The sequence below is a fragment of the Lepidochelys olivacea genome (genome assembly GCF_965140295.1).
Source record: "Lepidochelys olivacea isolate rLepOli2 genome assembly, chromosome: 8".
Classification (NCBI taxonomy): domain Eukaryota; kingdom Metazoa; phylum Chordata; order Testudines; family Cheloniidae; genus Lepidochelys; species Lepidochelys olivacea.
In genome coordinates, this window is record NC_140418.1 from 79,118,630 (window position 1) to 79,142,841 (window position 24,212).

Consider the following 24,212-nt stretch of genomic DNA (forward strand, 5'->3'; position numbering starts at 1 on the left):
ACATCAGAAGTTCCTACAGAACTTTCAGTTTTTCTTAGAGGTCTAGTTAGTTCCAACTCTCCTTTGCTGTGATGTCTGACAAGATCGCAATCAAAATTGGGATGACCACAAGAATTTCAGGCATACCTCTAAATTTTCTGCCTTCTGTTCATTTAAGAAACTTCTTTAATTTTATTTTAACCAAGAATTTGTGAGATTATGATTTTGATTGAATTATATCTATAATTTCTGACCTTTCTAAGAGATTCATTAACTGATTCTTCTTCAATTTCCTTTTCACTGCCAAGGGAGACCCAAGGTTTGCGGACAGGAGGCTTATAAACGTATTCCTCTGTTGTTCCTTCTTTAGTCTCTCCTTCTTCTTCCACTGGCTCTGGAGGCTGTAAGACAAAGTAATTGCAAAGAAGATATTTATAGTTTTTCACATATAAACATAAATATATTATTTAAATGTAGATACCAAATTCAGTGTTGCCAATTCTTATTCACACAAATAGTCTCAATGTAGTCAATCCGGCTACTCACAGGAGTAAGGGTTTGGAGGATTAGGCCCTGTCCTTTTAGCAATGAATTTTCCAATTTTCCATAAAGGGACACTGTCAATCTGAAAGCAAGTCAGTTTTTTAAAAACAAGTTTAAAGTAGTTTCATGTACTCCACCTGCTCCCGAGTCCACAGTAACTAGCTAACAGAATCGTTAGGAAAGGGGTAGATAATAAGACAGAAAATGTCACATTGCCTCTATATAAATCCATGGTACACCCACATCTTGAATACTGAATGCAGATGTGGTTACCCAACTCAAAAAAGATAAATTGGAACTGGAAAAGGTACAGCAAAATGATTAGGGGTATGGAACAGCTTCCATATGAGAAGAGGTTAATAAGACTTGGACTTTTCAGCTTGGAAAAGAGGAGTCTAAGGGGGGATATGATAGAGGTATATAAAATCATGAGTGGTGTGGAGAAAGTGAATAAGGAAAAGTTTATTTACTTGTTCCCATAATATAAGAACTAAGGGCCACCAAATGAAATTAATGGGCAGCAGGTTTAAAACAAACAAAAGGAAGTATTTCTTCACACAACACGGTCAACATGTAGAACTCTTAGCCAGAGGATGTTGTGAAGGCCCAGACTGTAACAGGGTTCAAAACAGAACTAGATAAATTCATGGAGGATAGGTCCATCAATGGCTATTATCCAGGATGGCAGGGCTGGTGTTCCTAGCCTCTGTTTGCCAGAAGCTGGTAATGGGAAACAGGGGATGGATCACTTGATGATACCTGTTCTGTTCATTCCCTCTAAAGCACCTGGCACTGGTCACTTTTGGAAGACACGATACTGTGGTAGGTGGACCTTTGGTCTGACTCAGTATGGCCATTCTTATGTACAATCACTATTTTATTTTCTATTAAAATGCTTCCCTCCCCCGCCCCGCTTGCTGGTGTGCGACAGATGCACCCGAACAAAAGGAGAAAATGACTAAGGCCCTCATTCTGCAGCATACTGCACTTGGAAGGTCACAGGGGTCCACACAGTGGTGCTCCAGTGCACAGTACATTGCAGAAGTGACACCGAACTAATTAAGGTTCCAGTCCTGCAAACACTTAAGCATGTTAGTAACCTCAGGAAAATAAATAGGCCTACTGAAATCACATGTACAAATATTTGCAAATCAGGGTCTAAATGACTATATAAAAAATGTTTGCAAATGTACAAAATGAAAATAAGAAGCACATTTTTCTCTAATTTTTCAACTATAGTAATTTTATGTGCTCCTTGTAACAACAGTAGAAAAAAAATCAAGACCAAATGTGACTTTCAGTTACAAGGTTAATGTTTTCCTCTAATGTTTACAAATATATAAATCTGGAGTTATTTTTGCAAGTACAGTTTGTTGAATAGAGTGTCTTCCTTTGAAGAGCCTATTAATCTCTTACTGAAATGTGTCTAATCTGGAAAACTAGAGATTTTGCACATGTGATTAGCAGTTTTATGAGAAATGGTAATCGTGACACCAATCAAGTCAGTGGCAAAAATCCCATTGACAATGGAGTTGGGATTTCACCCAAACACTTTTTCAGTATAAATTATAGGTATATTTTGCATGTTCAGACTAACTTCAAGGGTAAAATTCTTGGAATTCGAATGCTTTATTTATATGTGTGTTCAATACAGATCTTCTTTTCATGTCATTGAAGAAGATCTGTGTCAATGACATAAAAAGAAGAATCAGACTAGCCACTAATGCATTCCTAAAACTCTGTAATATCTGGAAGGCTGAAGACATTTCAATAAAAATTAAAATCAGTGTATACTAGACAAATGTGTTGATATTGCAGTATGGGTTGGAATGTTGGAGCATGAGGAAAGCTGATGAACATGAGATATTGACTGTAGAAATGAACTAGCAGAGAGGAATACTGAGATAGTCAAGACTGCAGAAAATAAAAAATTATGTGATAAAAACATGGCAAGAAATAATGCTGTTACAGAAGAGTCAAGAAAGACAACTGTAATGGTTTGAACATGTGTCAAAAATGAACCCAGAAAGGATACAAATATGTTGATATGTACCAGAGTGCAAGCAACTAGAAAGGGAGGAAAACCGAGGATGTATTAGATAAACACAGTGAAGAATGACACAGAACAAAAATATTTAAAGATGAATGAGGCTGTGAAGCTGATACAAAGTGATGGAAAAACTTCATTCGGCCCCATTGTCGCTGCTGAGCTGATGGATGAGAATTAAAGAGAAAGAGAAGAAGAGCAATACACATCTCAAAGTGTGCGTGTGTGTGTGTCTAGCACTGTGAGTTATTTTAAGTATGTGAAATAATGTGAAGGTGTGTTTGAATTTTCTTACATTTAAAAAGCTTTCCTTGGCCTCTTCAGTTGCAACAAGATAAAAGTTCTGTCCATATTTGAACTCTGTATCTAAAACTACCAGAAGTTCTTCCCCTGGATATTCCTGCATGAATAAGAACAGAAAGGTTTCATATATTCCACTTCCAATTACAACTGATATATTAATCTAAGATCTGTAAAATTGTGAATTAGACATTTAAGTAGTCAATACCAGAAAACACAATCCTGAAGAAAAAACAATTCTTAAATGCAAAGAACTGTGACTATTTACTGGAAAGCGGAAAGCAAGTAATGTGCAAAAAAAAGCTTGATCCTATGCACATTGAAGTCAATGGCAAAGTTATCATTAACTTTAGTGGTGGATGATCAGGGTCAGAATTTGCAAAAATTTACAAGTACAGAGGGCTGTTTTGCCCTCACATGTGTGTGTACAAATCTCATGGACTTCAGTGAAAATTTCAAAGCCATATCCAAAGGCATACATAGATTTATTTCTATTTTGTAATATACTAATATTTATTCCCTTTTAAATTTCTTTTTAAGGATTACATATTAATATGAAAAATAGAAATGAAAATACATTTTCCTAGAGTAGTCACAGATGGACAGATGAGGATGGGCCTTACCACTGAAAGTACATGGTATGAGGGTTTTAAGTTTTAAAGTGAAAATGAAAGGAGTTACGTACTAGGACTATTTTTTTGACTGGGTGGAAATCGGAGACTGCAGCTCTTGTCTTCATGTCCTGAATTATGTCCTCTTTTTTCAGAAGTTTGTAAGGTTTTTCTTCTGTGACATCTTCATTAATTCGACAATTTAAAATTTCTTGTGTCTTTTGAGTGAAAACTAATGGAAAGATCTCTGGGTGGCCTAGAAAAGGTAAGGCAAAGTTGGAGGGTGAACAAAAATAGTGTTTTCCTTGAAAGGTTGACAGTGTAAGAGATATGTCCTTAACAGTTCTAGATCTTTCTTACGGCTAGCAACATGAAACCTTTGAATCTCTGTACTTAAAGTTTTTGGTACATTTGGTGGCATAGACTGTAAATTCAATATGAAAAGATAACATTGTTTTCATGTTGTAAAAGCCTGCGCCTAACACATTTTGCATAATCAATATATGTTATTTAAAATAAAATATTTCAAGAAAACAGAAGAATAAATTCACAGTCATCCTATGCTATACTAAGGCAGAAGTTTTGTGCTAGGAGTTGGCTGTGTGGATGGCAAAGAAACATTTACTTGCTGCTAATCTAGCATTCACAAAATAATGATCAGCTGATTTCTTTAACATGGTGGATAGCCTGGAAAATCTAAGTTATGTCTATTCTTTGGCTGAAGAGAATCCTTCCTGGAGAGTGGAAATCTTGTATCACTGTGGATAAAATTTACAGTATTCAGACCAAAACATCTGCATCTATAAAACTACAGTAATATATGGAGGGGACAAGTGCTCAGTATTTTCTGCTTGAGTTTTGTTCAATGTTGCTCAGTAATATGCTGGGGAAACTTCATTCCACAACCTGCACTTTGGTCTTATTTCTAGCTAGTGATGGCCAGTAGGGAAATACTGGTCCTTTGCTACAGGAGATGGCCAATCTACCTTGAAAGAGAACAGAGGACCAAGTGCTCTTAAGGAAGCATGCATATGTCCTCTGATCAAAACCCAGCTCTAGATGCTGATAATGTGCGTAATTAGTGACTGTATCTGTTTGAGATTATGGAAAAGGTTGCAGCAAGACAACTCATAGTATCTTGATGCCTCTGACTTCCTAAACCCTTGTCATTCAGGGCTTTGACTATTATATTTGCATTGGTCAATGGCCTTCAGGAAGTGGATAAAGACAGGGTGTCCATACTGATATTGTCAGGTTTGCCAGCAGTCTTTGCTACAGTTAATTGAGGTTTTGTTAACTCATGTGAAGACCAAACTGGGTTTAGACAGAGCTGCTATGTGCTAGCTTCATGCACCCAGTGTTAGGCAATTGCTCTTCTGTCTCATGGGTTCTCACACGGGGTGCTGCAGACTTCCTCTCTGTCACCTCATACATCTTGTTCAGTGTGCATGAGGCCATTAGGAGGGTTACTGAAGAGGCATGGACTGAAATGCTTTCGATATACTTAATGATTGCCAGCTCTATGGCCCTGACTGAGGAAAGTCCATGAGTCCATCCCTATTCAGGACAGCAATTAAGCCCATGCTTAACTTTAAGCACAGGTTTATGTACTGTCCTGAACAGGGATGCTTTTCTAAATCAGGACCCTCATCTCCATTTCATCCTGTCTTGTGTGCAGTTGAGTCTATTTCTCAGTTACTGGGTGAGATTGAAGCATGATAGCTCAGTGGTTTGAGCATTGGCCTGCTAAATCCAGGGTTGTGAGTTCAATCCTTGAGGGGGCCATTTGGGATCTGGGGCAAAAATTGGGGATTGGTCCTGCTTTGAGCAGGGGGTGGACTAGATGACCTCCTGAGGTCCCTTCCAACCCTGATATTCTATGATTCTATGAATAAGAGCAAACTGATTGAGACTCAAACCAGGTAAAACTGAGGTGGCAATGACTGGCCAAGGGAGACAACCAGAGCATATGACAAAGATTATATCTGCCCCTTTGATTGAGAGTATGTAGCCATCATTTGTTACTAAAGTGTGAATCTTGTTAGGTTCCTATTTGCTTTTAGATAATCAAAGAACATTGACTAGAACTCTGACTGTATCTTCAAAGCCAACCTTCACACTACAATCTATGCCTTTGTTATTTCTAGATAGGATGACTGTAGTAAGTTCTACATGGGATGGGGCTACACCTTACATCCATTCAAAAGCTGAAGCTAATGTAGAATATGGTGGACCCACTTGTTAGGTGATGTAGCTCACCATGAGTATGAGACACCAGGAGTGCCTCCAGAAATTGACATGGTACGCACTGGTAATCCCTGTGGAGCCATCCCCACTGCTGCCACTGGCCCCAGCATCTAGCCCACCAAGTGTGCACCATACTCAGCCCCTACCTTCCAGCCCAGTCCACCCAGGTGTAGTGTCATTCCCAGTCCTTGAGAGGGAGGGGACACAAGCTTCTGGAAGTGGGACAAAGCCAGACAAGCCCCTGCGGGGAGCCCTGGTATAGGAGCCAGCCGCATGGAAGCAGCAAGAAGGAGCAGCACTGGCTGGTCCACTGCCCAGTGTGCTCACTCAGGTTTGGCGCCCTGACCCCGTGCACCAGGTTGCAGTGCCAGTCACTCAGTTTTGGCCTCATCACTCTATGTGTCAAAATGGAGGGCCAGAGGGGCCAAATCTGCTGCTTCTTGCTGCTGCCAATCGAATGCAAGGGCACTGTTGTGCGACACCGGTGCTTCCTGAATCGCATTGTCTGCTTGTTGGCTTTGGATGGAATGTAAATAGTTGGTTATAACCTATAAAGGCCTAATTGGTTTGAGCCTTGCCTATTTGAGAGACCTCCTTTTTCGCCATGCAATACTGCCATAGTTGCAGACTACAAAGGCATTCAAGCTGGATCTCTCCTAACTTATTAGAATGGGAGCTGTTGAGAGGACATTCTTCGTAGAGAACCGTAAGCTTTGATCTGACATAGCTCACAACTGCTGACCTTAAGGGCAAGCTGCAAAATGCTTCTTTTCAACTACGCTGAAACCTGCTTAGAGAATGGAGGTTTCTGGGGACCTGAAGGGCCTGGTTAGTTTTGTTATGTTCTTGGTGGCTGGGCGGGGTTTTTTTGAGATTTGCTGATGTTTCAGAGTTTTTTTATTTCCTGTTATATGGTATATTTTGTCAGGATAATCTAGACCTGGAGCAGGCATCTTTTTGTCTATTTTAAGATGAAGTAGGTAAATCTAAAATAGGGATCTTGATCAGCTTGGTAAACATGCTTTGAGAAGTCAACTCAAACCTAATCCTTTTAGAACTGACAAAACAATAAATCCTTTTTAATCTCTATCATCCAGGAAGCTAAATTTCCCAATAGGCCTATAATTTAATATGTAATATTTGATAAATCCCACATTTATCCTTTAAACCCTTTCACTGCAGGTCCTCCACTGCATCTGCTCTGCTGCAGTCATCCACTGAAATCAGTGGAATACTAAGCCATTCCTACCTATACTCTGCAATATGAAAGATGTGTTCTACCTGGACTTCCTGGCTATTACACAACATTGTGCAGTATGCATACAACACACACACACACACACAATTCCTGTGTCTATTTGCTTCACAAGTGCTAATTAACATTTCACTGCTTTCCTTTTCAATATCGCTTATTTTTTAAGGACTTATGTTTGTGTGAGTTTCCAAGAGTATCTGTGTTCTCCCTGTCAGGCACCTTATTCCAGTGACAACCCCAACCCACCTTCAGGATGAGGAGGCCAGGACATGAATCCTTCTTTGGCCTAGCATTTTGGCTATAGGAGCCAACTACGAAGAAGCAACTTGAGAAGTTTACTCCTCCTAAAGAATTGAGCATGTTGTTCTGTAGCACTCTCAGCCCCTGCTGCCCCAGGGAGTGAAGGATGTGGTCAGGACACAGACCCACTCAACCCTAGTACACAGCTGCAATGCTACAAATACAGCCAAGATTTTGATATGTCATGGTTGACAGGCCCAGGAAATTACATTTCCTCTTGCAAAGCATCTCTCTGAGAAGAAAATTACCACCCGTTCAGCATGAGGACTGCCACAGTGCTAAAATCCCCAGTTGCTCTACTGAGGAACTTTCCATCTAACAACATCATGGACAGGCACATGCATGTCATGCCTTCCCTGCACTCCCTTTGCCAGCTCTGTTCCTGTGAGCCACCAGGACAAAAATCCACATCTCTATAGTGCACTGATAACAGGATTTTCATCCATTTTAATCTCCAGTTGGCTCCCAAGAATGGAATGGACAGGGGGAGCAGAGGGACAGCACAACATGCATGTGTATCAGTCCTCACGATTTGTTGCTTGGGGTGTCCAGGACTGATGCCCAGGGTGCAACTAACCAGATTGGTACCCAGAGGAAAATCTATATAACTTTCCTATCCCTACCCATAATATTTTTGGAATCCCCTTATTGTGGAAATTATCAGAAAGGAGGCGAAGATTCCCCCCATCTGATAGAAAAGTGAAAGGAAACCCAAGCAATTAGTCAGGGAATTCTCTCTATGTATCAAAAGGTCCTAATTGAGAATAATGGTGATTTTTCAGATAGCTCATCTAATAAAACAGCTGTACTGCACTCAAATGGTAACAGATGATTTAAAAAACAAAAAGCTTGAACCAGCTGCAAAATATCTTTTCCTTCAGTGTTAACAGAAAAACATTTTCTTAACCTGATGCAGTTTCAGTGTCACATGGAACATAATGAATGTCCATTTAAAATTTATGAAAACTACTCTAGACAGAACACTAGGGAATATACTGTGACAACTGTCCTGCATCAGCAGAGCAGGCTGGATGACTTAAAATGTCTTTTCCACTGCTTATGTTTTTGAGACTAAATTAAAAATTAAAAGCAATGACCAGAATAATAGGTTATATCATAACATCTCTTTGCCTGAAGGATTCCAGTCCAAATCATAATACAAAACTAAGAGCTGATCCTGAAATTCTTCCTCATATCAGTAATTTTGCCAGCTGATGCTTTCCTGAGTAAAAGTTTTTAGCATCAAGGCAAAATTTTTCGATTGTTAACTCTTCTGACTAATGTCTTCCTATATGACTATACCGTGCCTCACACATTTTGGATGCTACTGAAATATAAAAAAATATAAATAATGTATCAAAGACCTATAAAATGGGTCATGGCGGTAAACAGGTACTATCAGCATGACTTTGGAATGATGAAATTATTCATGAGTAGTAAAGGTACAAATAAATTATGCAGGTCAACCTCAGTGAGTGCCAATGAAACCCTTCTATTACCGCACACCACAAATGTTGTACCATTTGTTTGGAAGAGCCTTGTATTGTAGTGGTGGACTTTTAGAAGAGTCTTAGTTTTGGGGACATTGGTTCCTGTTTGTTTATTGTACTATTATAATGTCCGTGCCCACAGTTCACACTTTAACCTGATACTACTATCCTGAGGGGCCAAACAAACCCTAAAGAGCAAAGGGAATTTTGCTAGTTTTATGCTAAGGAGTTAAGAACCAGGAATGAGACTCCTGCACAGATAGTATGTTTAGACAATAGGATCTTTTGCATTTCCAACTACTATAATTCTGTATAAACTGAGTCATAAGGATATCAATTTTTTTCTTCTATTGTTCGCCACTAGGTGGAGCTACAATTCTTATTTGTTTCTCTTGACGACTTTCCAGGAACATCATAAACATAACATTGATATCATCTGAAAGACGAGACATATTCTGTCTTTATTAAAAGCAGAGACAATTTACCCAAGTTTAGGTGAAACTTCTAAGACTGTGTAATTTTACCTCCATCCATCAGCACACAGTACAGAATAATATCATGCTATTCGGGGGAAAGGAGTGATTTATGTCTTTTTTTATAAAATCCTCTGATGAGTATATTCTGATTTGCCTCAGATGTCTCAGGTGTGCAACTGCTTTTAGCCATGAAAGCCGCACCAATAAATGCCAATACATCCAACTGAGAATGTAACCTATTGAGCCTGACGGGGTAGTCTTTTCTCAGGCAAATTTTCAACTGAGGTCAAGAACTGCAAAATCTGTCCAAAAGAATGCATAACAAGAGGGTTCTAGAAAGGCGTGAAAAATCCTACAATATTTAAGACAAGTGAATATATCTAGACTTAACTTATTAAAAACAAAAATTGCACTCCTCTTACTCAATATCCAAGGGTAAAAATATCCACTAGGGAAGAAGTGGTTGACATCATGTGAATTCTTTTAGAAGTTTTTAAATGGCAATTGGAATTTCTGTGCCTAATTCTGCAAGCCACTCCCTTGCTAAAACAGTCTCCTACTTGTGGTGCTGGTAATGGTAGACCCCAATGAAATGGACTGTAAATCAGTTTCCAACCAGATTTAAGAATGGTTTAACAATGATTGAAGGAAATCTAAATATTTGGTTTAAATATTGAAGTTTTTCTTTTGACTGCAGGTAATTTACAATAATATCATCCTGTAAATACACTTCACCTCCCCTTCAGTACACAGCTCTCTTCAGCACAAGCAGCTGCCTCCTCTTTTCAACTCCCGATAACACAGGCTTCTAGGTTGGGAAAGCTATTCCTACCCGACAGTCCACACCAAGCTGCCTGCTAATCAGACAGTTGTACTTTACTAGTTAGTTCAGGCAGATGTACTCTTTCATAATTCTTTCTCATCCACAGCAAACTTTTCTTCATCTTTCCTTATTCTTCTACATTATTAACCTCAGTGATTATGGATGCTGTACAATATTCTAAAATTGGTACTGTAAATCCCGATCAATAATGGAACTTACCTATGCTAGCCATAGATATGTCAACTTCCTCATCTTTTTTACCTGAAATACAATAACATGATGTTAAGTTGGCATTTAAAAAATTCTAATACATTAGTTATCCTTGTACAATCTTTAATTTGATAGGGTAACATACACAAATGGCAACACATTCTTTATAATGCATAAAATCTAACCTGTGACGAGGCAGCACAATACACTTTCTATTCAACTTAGATTTTACGAAAGAAACTACCGAATCCTATTAGAATGAGTGTCTAAATGTGTTTTAAGGAGGCATTGATATTTCTTTGAATTTTGAGAGAAATGTAAAATTCATGTTTATTGTGAACAGGTGCTCAAGACACCAAAGAGGAAATCTCCCACCTTGTGGCACAAATGCAGTCACTACACTCTACCTGATAGCATCCCCTGGGCAACTTGCCACCCAGAAATGGTCCTGACTGAATGGGATGGTAAATGGTCAGGTCCCCCTAAACGCTTTGATCAGTAGAGCTGGCTGGTATTCAGAGGAGCAGATGTTGCATCTTTCTAAAGAGTGATGGAGTGGGTACGGAGCTCCAGGGGTCATTGGGTATCCCTGAGCTTATGTGATGGTGTACAAACCCTACAATGAGTCAGGACAGTAAGGGATTAATGGTCTGGCATTCAGTCTGCTCTGCTGCGCAGCACTCACTAGACAGTGATTGGGAGGGTATGACAGGATTTGCATACCCTGCACTAGGCAAGAAAGAGTTAACCCCACATGATGGGCATGCTCCAACTGCTGCCTGAGTATAAAAGGGAGCAGCCCAGCTCATTCTAGGCTGACTACCGAGGAGAGAGGATACTTGGTGGAGGCTCCTGCCCAAGAGCCACTTCAGCACTTGACTGAAGAAACCAGAGATCCCAAGGACCAGACCAGAGACCTGTAGACACAGCTATGTTGACAGAAGAGTGCTTCTGCCGGCATAGCTAATGCTGTTTGGGGAGTGGTGTTCCTACTCCAGTTGGAAAACCCCTTCTGTTGGTGTGTGCTGTGTCTACATTGGAGAGTAGGTCAGCATATGCTGATGTAGCTGTGCTGGCATAGGCTCTGAGGTGTAGACATAGCCCCAGGCAGATGGCCAGAAGGAGGACTGGGGAATAGCTTTGTTCAGTGTTACTTCGTGAGTTTTGTGTCTGAATAACAAGTGAAGCCCTGAGAAAAAGGCCCTGATCTAGACTCTGGCTGTGGTTTCAGTCCTTCCTGGGCTGGGGACATAGGCCTCCAGTCTACACTCGTGAACTGACCCTGGTCCATACCTAGCCTGGGGTGCTGACCTGTTGTTGATAGTATTGATAATTGTTTTAACTGAAGAGGTTTTTATTGATACCATTCACTGAGGTGTGTTTCCTTTCTGGTTTCTGCTGTGATCAGTTGGCCCTCTCCAGACATGATTCCAGCCCTGCTCCCCTTAGAGCAGAGCAGCAGCGCACGGAGTCCAATTTCGATGTCACCTTGATAGCACATTGTGACCTCTTGGGTGAATTTGCCTAAACCACTGAAGAAACTCGTTCCTTACAATACACAGGAGAGCCTCACTAACCTGCACTTTGCTAACTCTCTCTCCCCACTTCTCAGTTGAGTTATAATACCAGAGCAGTCCAGTAAAGTTACATGTTATTACAGTGAGACTTCATAATATTTTTAAAAAATGATAGTACATTGATGGTGTTCACTATTATATATTCAACACTGAACATTTTCTGCACATTGGCACCTGAGATACCTCAGTATTTTCCTGTACTTAAACCTCTGTCTTCATTGTAAAGCAATAATAATCAATCACACTTAGCTCTCATATGCTTTTCATTGGTAGATCTCAAAATGCATTACAACGAGATAAGCATCATTATCCCCACATTATAGTTGGGGAAACTGAGTCAGAGAGCGGTCATGTTACATGGCTAAGGTCACCCTCAGCCCAGTGGCAGAGCTGGGAATAGAAAATAGGTTGTCTGAGTCCCAGTCCAGTGCTCTATCCAGTAGGCCACATAGTATATCTAAACTATATTTTTCTAAATGAATATAGTCAATTGTGTGATGTAACATCCATGGTGCTTGTGTTTTGATCACTTACTTGCTAATTCACAAAATTGTAGTAATTCATAACAGGTCTCCCAGTCATTGGTGCAAATTAGTGAGTTTTAATGTTGTAACATTTAGCCCAAGCAATGTAAGTAGCTGCCATGTAAATCTAGGCAACATCTTTCTTTACCGCTGTAGTATTATACATACCAAGCTGTTTTCGCTTGCCTTTGGCTGATCCTTTAGCTTTGGTTTGTTCTTTAATTTTAAGTTTCTTTACTGAACCTTTGGGACTTAGTTCAGAGGTCTTGCTGGATTTTGGACTTTCTAACATTTTTCAGATTTCTGTCTGGAAAGATATTATATATAGCATTAATATATTGTAATCAAAGGGTCAAGTTTGCCGCTGGCCAAAATGAGAATTTTGGCCAAGGCTTACATTTATGCAGCTTATCATTAAAGTCTTTTTCGTCCATGTCTAAAGGCACTGTCCAAACATTTATGTCCCAAACTTACTGTACTTTTGACGTGGCATCTTATAGTTGGAAAGTGCTGCTGCTTCTGTTTTAGGGCATGTCCACACAGCACAGCAATGTGCGCTAGAGGGGTGTGATTTTTAAAGCACACCAGTGTGCTGTGCACTAACTGGCAGTAAAAATTCCATAGTGCATTAAGGTAGGGCGGTCACTAGGGAACTTTTAATGTGCGCCAGGAGCGTCTATATTGGCCAGTTAGCGTGCAACGCAGTACAGTTTAGAAATTATATCCTCTCGTGCACACTGCTATGCTGTGTAGATAAGTCCTTCGTAGACTAGTTATAATATTGATTGTTCCAGGGCTGAATAATTAAAAAGGTAAATAACAAGGTGAGAGTAGTGAAGTACCGGGGGTAGCTGTATTAGACTGTATCCACAAAAACAACAAGGAGTCCAATGGCACCTTAAAGACTAACAGATTTATTTGGGCATAAGCTTTCGTGGGTAAAAAAACACTTCTTCAGATGCATGGTGTGAAAATTACAGATGCAGGCGTTAAATACTGACATATGAAGAGAAGGGAGTTAACTCACAAGTGGAGAACCATTGTTGACAGGGCCAGTTTGATCAGGGTGGATGTAGTCCACTCCCAATAATTGATGAGGAGGTGTCAATTCCAGGAGAGGCAAAGCTGCTTTTGTAATGAGCTAGCCACTCCCAGTTCCTATTCAAGCCCAAATTAATGGTATTAAATTTGCAAATGAATTTTAGTTCTGCAGTTTCTCTTTGAAGTCTGTTTCTGACATTTTTTTGTTCAAGTATAGCTACTTTTAAGTCTGTTACAGAACGTCCAGGAAGATTGAAGTGTTCTCCTTCTGGCTTTTGTATGTTACCGTTTCTGATGTCCGATTTGTGTCCATTTATTCTTTTACGTAGGGACTGTCCAGTTTGGCCAATGTACATGGCAGAGGAGCATTGCTGGCACATGATGGCATATATCACATTAGTAGACGTGCAGGTGAATGAGCCTCTGATGGTGTGGCTGATGTGGTTGGGTCCTCTGACGGTGTCGCTAGAGTAGATATGGGGACAGAGCAGGCAATGAGGTTTGCTACAGGGACTACATCCATCTTGATTGAATTGGCCCTTTCAACGCTGGTTCTCCACTTGTGAGGTAACTCCCCTCTCTTCATATGTCCGTATATAATGCCTGCATCTGTAATTTTCACGCCATGCATCTGAAGAAGTGTTTTTTTACCCACGAAAGCTTATGCCCAAATAAATCTGTTAGTCTTTAAGATGCCACCAGACTCCTTGTTGTTATGGTGAGAGTAGGTTTCACACACAAACAAAGCTGTGTACTTTTGCTACAGTCTTCATGGAACATGTGGAGTACCATTATTTGTCCCGGTGTTTTTAAACATAGGCAGGAGCATAGCTGCACACAGCATTTTTGTCAGAAGTAATGTACAGAGTATTACCAAAGAGATATTTATCTGTATTTTTACTCTAACTAGAATCTGTTGGTGCTACTATCTCAACACAGCTCAAAATGAATAAAACTGTGCTACCTACAGTTTTCAGTGTCTCACTCCTTCCTCTCACCTAAACTTCTTGAAGACAGGCAACAATCATCTTTGAAGGATTCCAGTTCCACGGGAGCAAATTCCAGTACAGTGAAAATAATATCAGAGAGGATACAATGACCAGTTAAATGATATGCCATTCCCTGACCACAGTTTTCTTTACCACAGAGGAAAAGTAGGGATTTGTAAATATTCATCATTTTTTCCTCTTTGTCAATTAACAGTCCATGGCATTTCAATTGCTGGACAGTTCCAGCGCTGTTTTCCTTCAGTCTAGCCTGGGACCTCAACCTTAAAATATCCACAAATCCCACATGAGGCTGAATGTGGGAAAAAGCTGTAGGCCCAGATTCTGTTCTCATTCCCACCACTGCAAATCCAGAGTAATTGGCCACTTGCCTCAACTGACTTTTTAGTTTGACACCATTGAGGGCAAACTTGAACAACTGTACAATTAGTTACAACATACAGTCACACACATTTCTTCTTTGACTTCATTATTCTCTACACAGATCTGGAGGCTCAACCAGTGGCTGTCTGGCTTATTTCATTCTCCTTCTTCCCTCCCACTTCTCCCTCTCAAAGGATAGGAGAGAGGGTTTAGGAAAAAAGTATACAGGCTCTTTTTTTCTGCTTCAGAGTGGTCACCATAGTCATAATACATAAAAGAATCTCAAGAAAACAGCTTTCTGCTTCTGCCTTCTTTTCCACTGAAATAGTCCAACAGAGCTTTTCATCTGTATAATGAAAATTATTATAACATTAAAAACCAATTAGAATAGCAGAGATCACAGGTTGTAAGAAGGGTCTATTCTGCTTGATATAAACGTAAAATCCTGCCAGCAGTATGGGCCAGACAAGACAAGACCAAACAAAAACGTGAAACACAGTTGCAGCACCATCATGTGGAGAATATACACCCAGCATCCAATTAACTAGCAATTTTTACAACCAGATTGGTCCAGGCTTTCTTAGGTCAGATATTATTAGTGAACAACCAGAAGATTTAAGCATAAGTAATGAAGGCTGGAGTGGCAGTTGCATTGTGCCACAAGTCTCTATAATGTGGGAATACAAATTTGAAACTAGTTTTTAGGAATGTAAACTAATTGGGAAAAGGACCATATTGTCATAAGTGGTTGCACAGCACCTAGTATATTTTGGACGTTACCACAATAGTAATAGAAATAAAAGAAAGGCCATGCACTCATATCATGGGGCAGGCCATGATACAACACTTATTACCAGAGAATCACTGATGAGCCCAAAAGGGAGGTCCCTCCAGCGTCCTTTGGACAGATACCATATTCACCACAAAGGACCTGAGACTGAAGGTAGGTGAGATTTAAATAAAACAAAACAATACCAGAGAATCAGAGACTCCCCAGGGGAAAAATTTAAAGAAGGTATTTTAAGAAGCCTAAAATGGTTTGTACTAGGGCTGTCAAGCAATTAAAAAAATTAATCATGATTAATCACACTGTTAATAATAGAATACCATTTATTTAAATATTTGTGGATGTTTTCCACATTTTCAAATATATTGATTTCAATTATAACACAGAATACAAAGTCTACAGTGCTCACCTTATATTTATTTTTATTACAAATATTTATACTGTAAAAACCAAGTTTTTTTCAATTCACCTAATACAAGTACTGTAGTGCAATCTCTTTATCATGAAAGTTGAACTTACAAATGTAGAATTATATACAAAAAAAAATGCATTAAAAAAAATGTAAAACTTTACAGCCTACAAGTCAACTCTGTCCTATTTTGTGTTCAGCCAATCGCTCAGACAAACAAGTTTGTTTACATTTGCAGGAGATAATGCTGCCTGCTTCTTGATCACAATGTCACCTGAAAGTGAGAACGGGTGTTCGCATGGCACTGTTGTAGCCAGCATCGTAAGATATTTACGTGCCAGATGCGCTAAAGATTCATATGTCCCTTTGCGCTTCAACCAACATTCCAGAGGACATGGGTCCATGCTGCAGACAGGTTCTGCTCGATAACAATCCAAAGCAGTGCAGATCGACTGAGTCAAATGCCACCAGCAGAAGGTCGATTTTCTTTTTTGGTGGTTCAGGTTCTGTAGTTTCCATATTGGAGTGTTGCTTTTTTAAGACTTCTGAAAACATGCTCCACACCTCATCCCTCTCAGATTTTGGAAGGCACTTCAGATTCTTAAACCTTGGGTCAAGTGCTGTAGAAATCTCACATTGGTACCTTCTTTGTGTTTGTCAAATCTGCAGCGAAAGTGTTCTTGAAATGAACATGTGCTGAGTCATCATCCGAGACGTCTATAACATGAAATATATGGCAGAATGCGGGTAAAACAGACCCAGAGACACACAATTCTCCCCCAAGGAGTTCAGTCTCAAATTTAATTAACGCATTATATTTTTAACGAGCATCATCAGCATGGAAGCATGTCCTCTAGAATAGTGGTTGAATCATGAAGGGGCATATGAATGTTAAGCATAGCTGGCACATAGATACCTTGTCGTGCTGGCTACAAAAGTCCCATGTGAATGCCTCTTCTCACTTTCTGGTGATATTGTAAATAAGAAGTGGGAGCATTATCTCTGGTAAATGTAAACAAACATGTTTGTGTTAGCAAGTGGCTGAACGTAAGTAGGAGTGAGTGGACTTGTAGCCTCTAAAGTTTTACATTATTTTGTTTTTGAGTGCAATTAGGTAACAAAAAAAATCTACATTTGTAAATTGCACTTTCACGATAAAAAGATTGCACTACAGTACTTGTATGAGGTGAATTGAAAAATACTTTATCATTTTTGCAGTGCAAATATTTATAATAAAAACAATATAAAGTGAGCAGTGTACATTTTATATTCTGTGTTGTAATTGAAATCAATATATTTGATAATGTAGAAAAACATCCAAAAATATTTAATAAATTTCAATGGGTATTCTATCGTTTTAACAGTCCAATTAAAACTGCGATTAATCATGATTAATTTTTTAAATCAAGATTAATATTTTTAATTGCGTAAGTTAACTACGATTAATCAACAGCCCTAGTTTGAATGTGAAAAGAAATAAGTCTAGATGTGTGTGTTGCAACTTAAAGGACCATCCTAACTTTTAGTTTAATATCTTTCCTCCCCACATTGAGAAACTTGGTGCTTCTCTTTTTTATGCCACTACTCTCAAATCATTCTAGAAGGAATAAGAAATCAAATATCATATTCAGCTCTACACAGTCAGAACATGTAAAATTTTAATTTGGAGGCAGCCACTAGCAAAGAGAGGTAGAAGTGGTCATCTATTATACTAGATTTGGGACCTAATCTAGCGGCTACTGAAATTAATATATATTTTGTCATTGACTTCAATGGGAGTCAGGTCAGGGTTAACTGTAATTCTTTTTTTTTATTTTTTTTACAGTATTTGGGATTCCACCCCACCCATTTTCTGTTTCACCATGAACAAGATAGAAAACTATCATTTTCCTCTTTTACCAGAGCATGGGAATGACAGGTGATGGGCAACACCTGCATTTAAGAATTTGTTAATCATTACTGATTAGTGCAAATATGGTCCCTGGCTTAAATCCATTCATGAGTTGTATAAATATAAACCACCTTCTTTTACCATAAGTCATAACCGCACTCGCACAAGATCAGTTAACATTCCAGAACTCTGAAACCACTGCAGTTCTGGAGCTGCCATTTTATGAGAATTAACAAGGACTTGCAATTGAATCACAACCTGAGAAGAAACATATTTACTAATTTTACATGGAATGACTCTAAAGTGAAAGGATTCAAGGTTTTACCGTATGTTTACTCAATCTTAATTTGATATCATGAAACTTGTTCATAACCATTTCTACTGAAGATTGCTAATGTACAACTAAACTCACTTTCCAACTGCTTTTCTATAAATATATTTATGTTGTGCATATAATGTACTCATTGATTCTTGCCTGCCTATATTCTTGCACCCAGACTTTGCAGGGAGTAACGTGCTTATCTTACAGTTCTGAGACACATATTAACTTCTGTGTTTTTAAAAATGTGTTGGGACTATCTAATTAGAATGATTGTATGCTGCTCCAAAAGACGAGAAGAAAGGCAATCTATCTTTATGGGCATATTATGCTAAAGATTGGGCTAAAAAGATAGAGAAAATGTTGTCAAAACCTCCAAGCACAGTACTACAAAAAAATCCTACATGGCACACCATAAAGGAAGGTGCAAGATTGTCAAATGCAAGTACACAGAAAGTCACTACTGATCCATATCATTGTACATTTAAAACAACTGTTGCCCACTGGCACCGTCTGTGGTCCTGTTCCTACAAAGGGATCCTGTCACTGCTCTAACTTGAGCCAGAAGCTTGAAGCCTCTGGATGAAAGAGAGAATGTTTTCCAACACAAAGCAGACAGTAATTCTGAAAATTAATTGGAGGACAAAATGAATCATTGAATATTTAGTACAGTCACTTTACTTCACCACTTCCTTATTCAATATTGAAATGAATCCGGATTGGAAATTTTGATTTGTTTCTAGTGAGTAATCAAAACCATAAGTCATATGAATAGAGGAAACACTGAAATATCTGAGATTAATCACATGACTCTTTTTAGGAAAGTAATTTACAAAGCATATTAGTGTATAAGACATCCATGTGTTCCATTCTTTTGTTTGACTTTAAAGCTACTGTGCTGAGAGAAAGAGTTTACAAACAAATCTCTTTAAAATAAATTTTAAAAATCTCTCCAGTCTACTTAATTCTTCCCCCTTTATCCTTTATACAACTGAGAGGTCATACAGACATGTGAGGGGTTGGCAGGAAGATTACAGGGATGGGTGGGAATGTGAAATGTAACTGAGTTGAGTGATGGAGATCAAATCTGGAACCCACAGAGGCTGCTTAGGTACCAGCTGGGAGAAAGATGGACATACATTTATTACAATATAGTTAGAAAAAAAAATCTAATTAGCCTTCTTTTATAATCTCACAAACAATACATCAGTTCTGACTCAAAATTTTTCATTCTCTAGGTATGCATTTGTCTGTAGTTAGGACGCTATTAGGGCCTGATCTTATTCCTACTGAATTCAACAGCAAAACTTCTATAGATTTCACTGGAAACAGAACCAGGCCCCTACCATTTACATCGGTGCAAAGTGGATGTAAAATGCTACCATTTTGATTTAGCAACATATTACTCAGAGGTATGTGACTGTACAAAGTGCAGCGCAGTGGAGAATCAAGGCCTTAACCTTTATGAGCCCCTGTGGGTAGCTGACATGAATCAAAGTCTCTAAAATATTATAACATTCACTTTGGTATTATGCTGGGATCTCCTGTAAACTATTGGTCCTTAATGTATAAGCTAAAGCTAACATTTTCAGGACTTGCCTCTGCTTTGGACACCTACATATTTGGTTTCCTAACTTTAGATACAGTAGTGTCTTAGATAAAAAACTAAAAAAGCAAGGCACCCAAACTTCGAGGACACTTTTGAAAATCTGGCCCTCAGTGACTTGCCTCAGCTCACAGAGTTGAGCCAGTGACAGAGTAAGAACTAAAAATGAGGTCTCCTGATTCTCATTCCTGAACAGTAGCCACTAGACCGGGGTGGCCAACCTGAGCCTGAGAAGAAGCCAGAATTTACCAAGGTACATTGCCAAAGAGCCACAGTAATACGTCAGCAGTCCCCCATCGGTTCCTCTGTCCCCGCTCCCAGCACCTCCCATCCACTGGCAGCCCCGCTGATCAACGCTTCTCTCTCCCTCCCCACACCTCCCGATCAGCTGTTTCGTGGCATGCAGGAGGCTCTGGGGGGAGCAGCGAGGGCATGGCAGGCTCAGGGGAGCGGGTGAGAAGGGTGGAGTGGGGGCAGGACCTGTGGCAGAGCCAGGGGTTGAGCAGTGAACACCCTCTGGCACATTGGAAAGTTGGCACCTGTTGCTCCAGCCCTGGAGTTGCCTATACAAGGAACCACATATTAACTTCTGAAGAGCCACATGTGGCTCCTAAGCCATAGATTGGCCACCCCGTACTAGACTATGCTGTCTCACCTTCTCTTAGAAAAATGTAGCACAAACCATAGTAGGTACTATCAGCCTTGCCAAGTAGCTATTCTACCAAGTTAAGTACAACTTCCACTATTACTTGAATAACATTTTGTTAGTCACTTTTTGTTAAACACTGACAGTATGGTCAACAATGTACAAAACACAGAAAAAGAAATGTCTCCTGCCCAGGGGAGCTTACAATTCAAATAAGAATCTTGCTCTGTGAATTTTTCAGAAGAGGCCAAGAGTTTAATTTTTAATGTCAAGCAGAAATGTTTTGTCCATGTTCAGTTCCTATCCTCACAGAGAGCTCTCTCTAAGTTCTTATACTGCATAAGAGTAGGACTCCATTACATATACATATAAATACCCAAATGCAATATTTTCATAGTGATGTTCATTAACTAAATACCTGAACACTAAACTTGAAAAATAACAGCAGAGTGTACAAAACATGTATACAAAGAATAATTATTGAAAACATAATATAATGTACAAACCCCGGTATTAAATAAACCAGATATTTTATCTATGGGCTGGTTATGTCCACAGATACATGTGATTTAACTATCTACAATCTTTCATAAACTATGAGGAGTCAATTTTCAGCACAAATTGTCAGAACAAGATCATATATTAACCGGTAATGTCCACGCAGACATTGTTTGACAACTTTGTGTTAGATATTTTACAGATTAATTGTCATCATGGAACCGATGTGCAGTCCTTAGACTCTCAGAAGAAAAATGAAGATCAGAATGTTCTCCTAATTGTTTAATGGACCGAAAAAAGTAGAATTATGAAACAAATCCACAAAGTTGCCGGGTGCCACAGAAAGAGAAAGGTGATTAGTTATGAGCAATGAAAGGGATGCTGTCTAAACTGAGAAGGAAGAAAGATTAATTAGTGGCCTAATTGAACCATTTAAGGTCATGTCTGTGTGTATTACTAATTTGAAACTGATTTATTACAATTTAAAAATACTGAATCATCAAATGTACATCTACAGAACAAAACAGTACCAGCAAAGTATCAAAAACGTACTTTATTATTTTGTTGTCTGTGTCACCAGATCTAAATTAAAGGGACACTGGCAACTTAAAAAGCACATTCCTGTTTGGAAAAAAAAAAAATTGTTAACAGTAACAGCTAAGAATGATCAAATCTGTTCAGAAGCCCTTGTGTTGTTTATTTTGATTAACTTCATGTAATCTGCAGTACACAGTTTTCGATATGCCCCCAAATATATGATCTGACAACGTATAAGTGCATTACAGAAGTTGTTTGGAATTAAGCTAGAATTTTTGGCAATTGAGGCCCTGATCCAAGCAAGCATCTGAGCATGTGAGTTGTTCCACACCAGTCAAACATATGCTTAAATGCTTTCCTGAATCAGGACCTTGTTAGGGGCTCAATGGGTTTTGCCACCTGAGGGGACACAGGGAGGCAGTTAGAGACTGTGGAACATCAGTTAGATGTTTCTGCTAAAATTATCAGCAATGTAAAAATGTTGACATTTAAAATGCCATATTTAGGTCTCAATCATCTCACTGGAAGCAGGGAGCAGTGTACACATCTCTGAGTTATAGTTTCTGGGTGACTGTAGATTCAGGAAGACTGCAATGCATCATCTTACATCAGATTAACATTTTCAAGCTTTTTTTTTGCAACCACCGGGACTAGAAACATAATATTTTAAAAATAAAACCTTAGATTCTAGAGCACAATTCTGCAGCACAGTGTGGATTCCAAGATAAATTCCAGACAACACAAAGAATCCCGACTACAGGTTTCAGCATGCTACACTCCATTTTGATCAAATTTTCAGCCACCTTGTAGGTGCTGTCTTTGCTAAGACTACAGACCGTGGCATGCAATACTCCATTTTATTCTGAACAGAGGTGCTCATGGAAATCTACAGGTACCAGCATGTTCATCTTGGTAAGTGTGGACTGTGCATTTTTGCCCTAAGTGGAGTCTGCTCTGAACACTGGGAATCTGCCTGCAATTTTTCAAAAAGAAAATGAGGGTGATCTGTATAACAGACCCATGTTATAAATTTTATAGTGTCCAAATGGAGGTCTGGTCCCATGGTCAGGACCATTTTCACATTGTGGTGTTTGTTGCTAGAAACCACCAAAATTAGATTAAATCACAGGTTCAAAATATTGCCCAAAGCAAGCTTCCTAGTACCACCTTTTCCTTTCTCCTCTTTCTCCTGATGCTTCTTTTCTGCCCTCTTGTACAGTGTTTATGTTTTTCCTTAGGCCATATTTTGTCACTCGTTTTAGATGACAATTAAAATCTTCTCTCCCCGCCCCCATCTCTCTCAAAGAGGTTTTCTTCGCTGATTTGGCCTTTCTTCTTCTGCTTCCTTTTTGCCTTCACTGCTTTCTCTTGCCATCCCAATCACTCCGCACCATTTCTAAGCCCCTTGCTCCCCTTCCCCTCCCCTTTCTCCTGCACCCTCCTGGGACTGCGGGCTGCATACCCAGGGGGTGAGTATTTTGGAGGGCGAGCGGCTGAGGGTGGGAGGTCAGGTGGCTCTCATTGAATCGGGATGGGGGGGTCACCCTGCCCCTGTGATTACCCCTCTGTGGGGGTTTATGCCCCCGGGCTGCCAGATGCTCACCCTGCGCTCGGCTGAGACCTCCACGCCCAGAACCCCTCTCTGCCCCCGGCCCCGCTTACCTGCCTGCAGGCTCAAGGGTCCACTCTGGGGTCTGGGCGAAGAGGGCCTCAGGCCACGCTGCAGGCGTCGTTAGGATGCTTCGGTTGCTAGGGCCGAATGACAAGCAGGACTGACAATTCTATCAGGCAATTCGCGCCTTCGAATTCAACCCGCCTCCTGCAAGGGGAGCCGCGATTGGCTGAGACAGACGAATTCTGTTCTAAAGGCGACACCGAGAAGACTACAATTCCCAGCATGCTATACGCTGCCATTCTCGTAGCCACCGGCGTGAGACGGTGAGCAATGCATGCTGGGGATTGCGGTCTCCTCACTGGGGAGGACGAAGAAAGAGTCTATTCTGGGCGCATTGTGGGCTCCTCTGGCTGTTCAGTGCAGCAAAGGAGCGGCCTGCGCGGGGTATAGACACCTGGCTGCGAGCAGGAGGATGGCTCTCAGATCCCTGCAATCTGTTTTTAAGGTGAAGGCAGGGGGGACAGACCTGCTGCCCCAAGGCTTATCCATGGAGAGGGAGACACTTCACACACACCTCTCCCCTCCACAAGCCTTAACCACAAGCTGCTGCTGGAAGACCTTTGCTTTTGTGCTAGCTCTTCCGACACAGCCTCTGCACCTGTGTCAAGATTCCCCCTCGGTTGCTAAAGCTGCCACCCTGCCCCCACACACAGGTGGCTCATGTCCCAGTTCCATCCCCCCCTTCCAGGCCCTGAAATTGAAAGCCCCCCTTGTTTCGGGGTTCTCCTTGATTTGGGGTCATTCTAAGGCTGTTGTGAGTCTCTTCAGATAGGGGTGGGAATTTAGGTGTTTTGGTGAGATAGTTTGTTTTGGTTTTGTTTGTAAATCTCCCTCCTTCAGTGCCGGTCTTACAGATTTTAGGTGAAGCATGAGAATCATTTAGATTGCCTTACTTGATTGTAAGCTCTTTGGGGCTGAAGGTTCATCTTTTTGTTCTGTGTACAGCATCTAGCTCAATGGAGCCCTTGACTGAGCCTTTTAAATGCTACTGCTGTACAATAATAATGACAACCTAGGGGACATGAGTGCCACTTTCTTCTGTTCCTTTCCA

The 24,212-nt window shown here is 40.1% G+C and overlaps 1 protein-coding gene across 2 annotated transcripts in view; it reads right to left on the minus strand.

Moving 5' to 3' along the window:
- The window catches only part of DNAI3 (dynein axonemal intermediate chain 3), a 55,690-nt gene extending 32,410 nt beyond the window's left edge, over positions 1-23,280 (minus strand). For both annotated transcript variants that reach the window (XM_084636110.1, XM_084636111.1), the window contains exons 1-6: positions 23,149-23,280; positions 12,551-12,689; positions 10,291-10,332; positions 3,555-3,736; positions 2,865-2,969; positions 234-380 (exon numbers count right to left, since the gene is read on the minus strand). In XM_084636110.1, coding sequence (XP_084492236.1) covers positions 234-380; positions 2,865-2,969; positions 3,555-3,736; positions 10,291-10,332; positions 12,551-12,674 — 600 coding nt within the window. In that variant the 5' untranslated portion in view covers positions 12,675-12,689; positions 23,149-23,280. The remainder of the gene's footprint in view (positions 1-233; positions 381-2,864; positions 2,970-3,554; positions 3,737-10,290; positions 10,333-12,550; positions 12,690-23,148) is intronic.
- Positions 23,281-24,212: the final 932 nt, after the last annotated feature.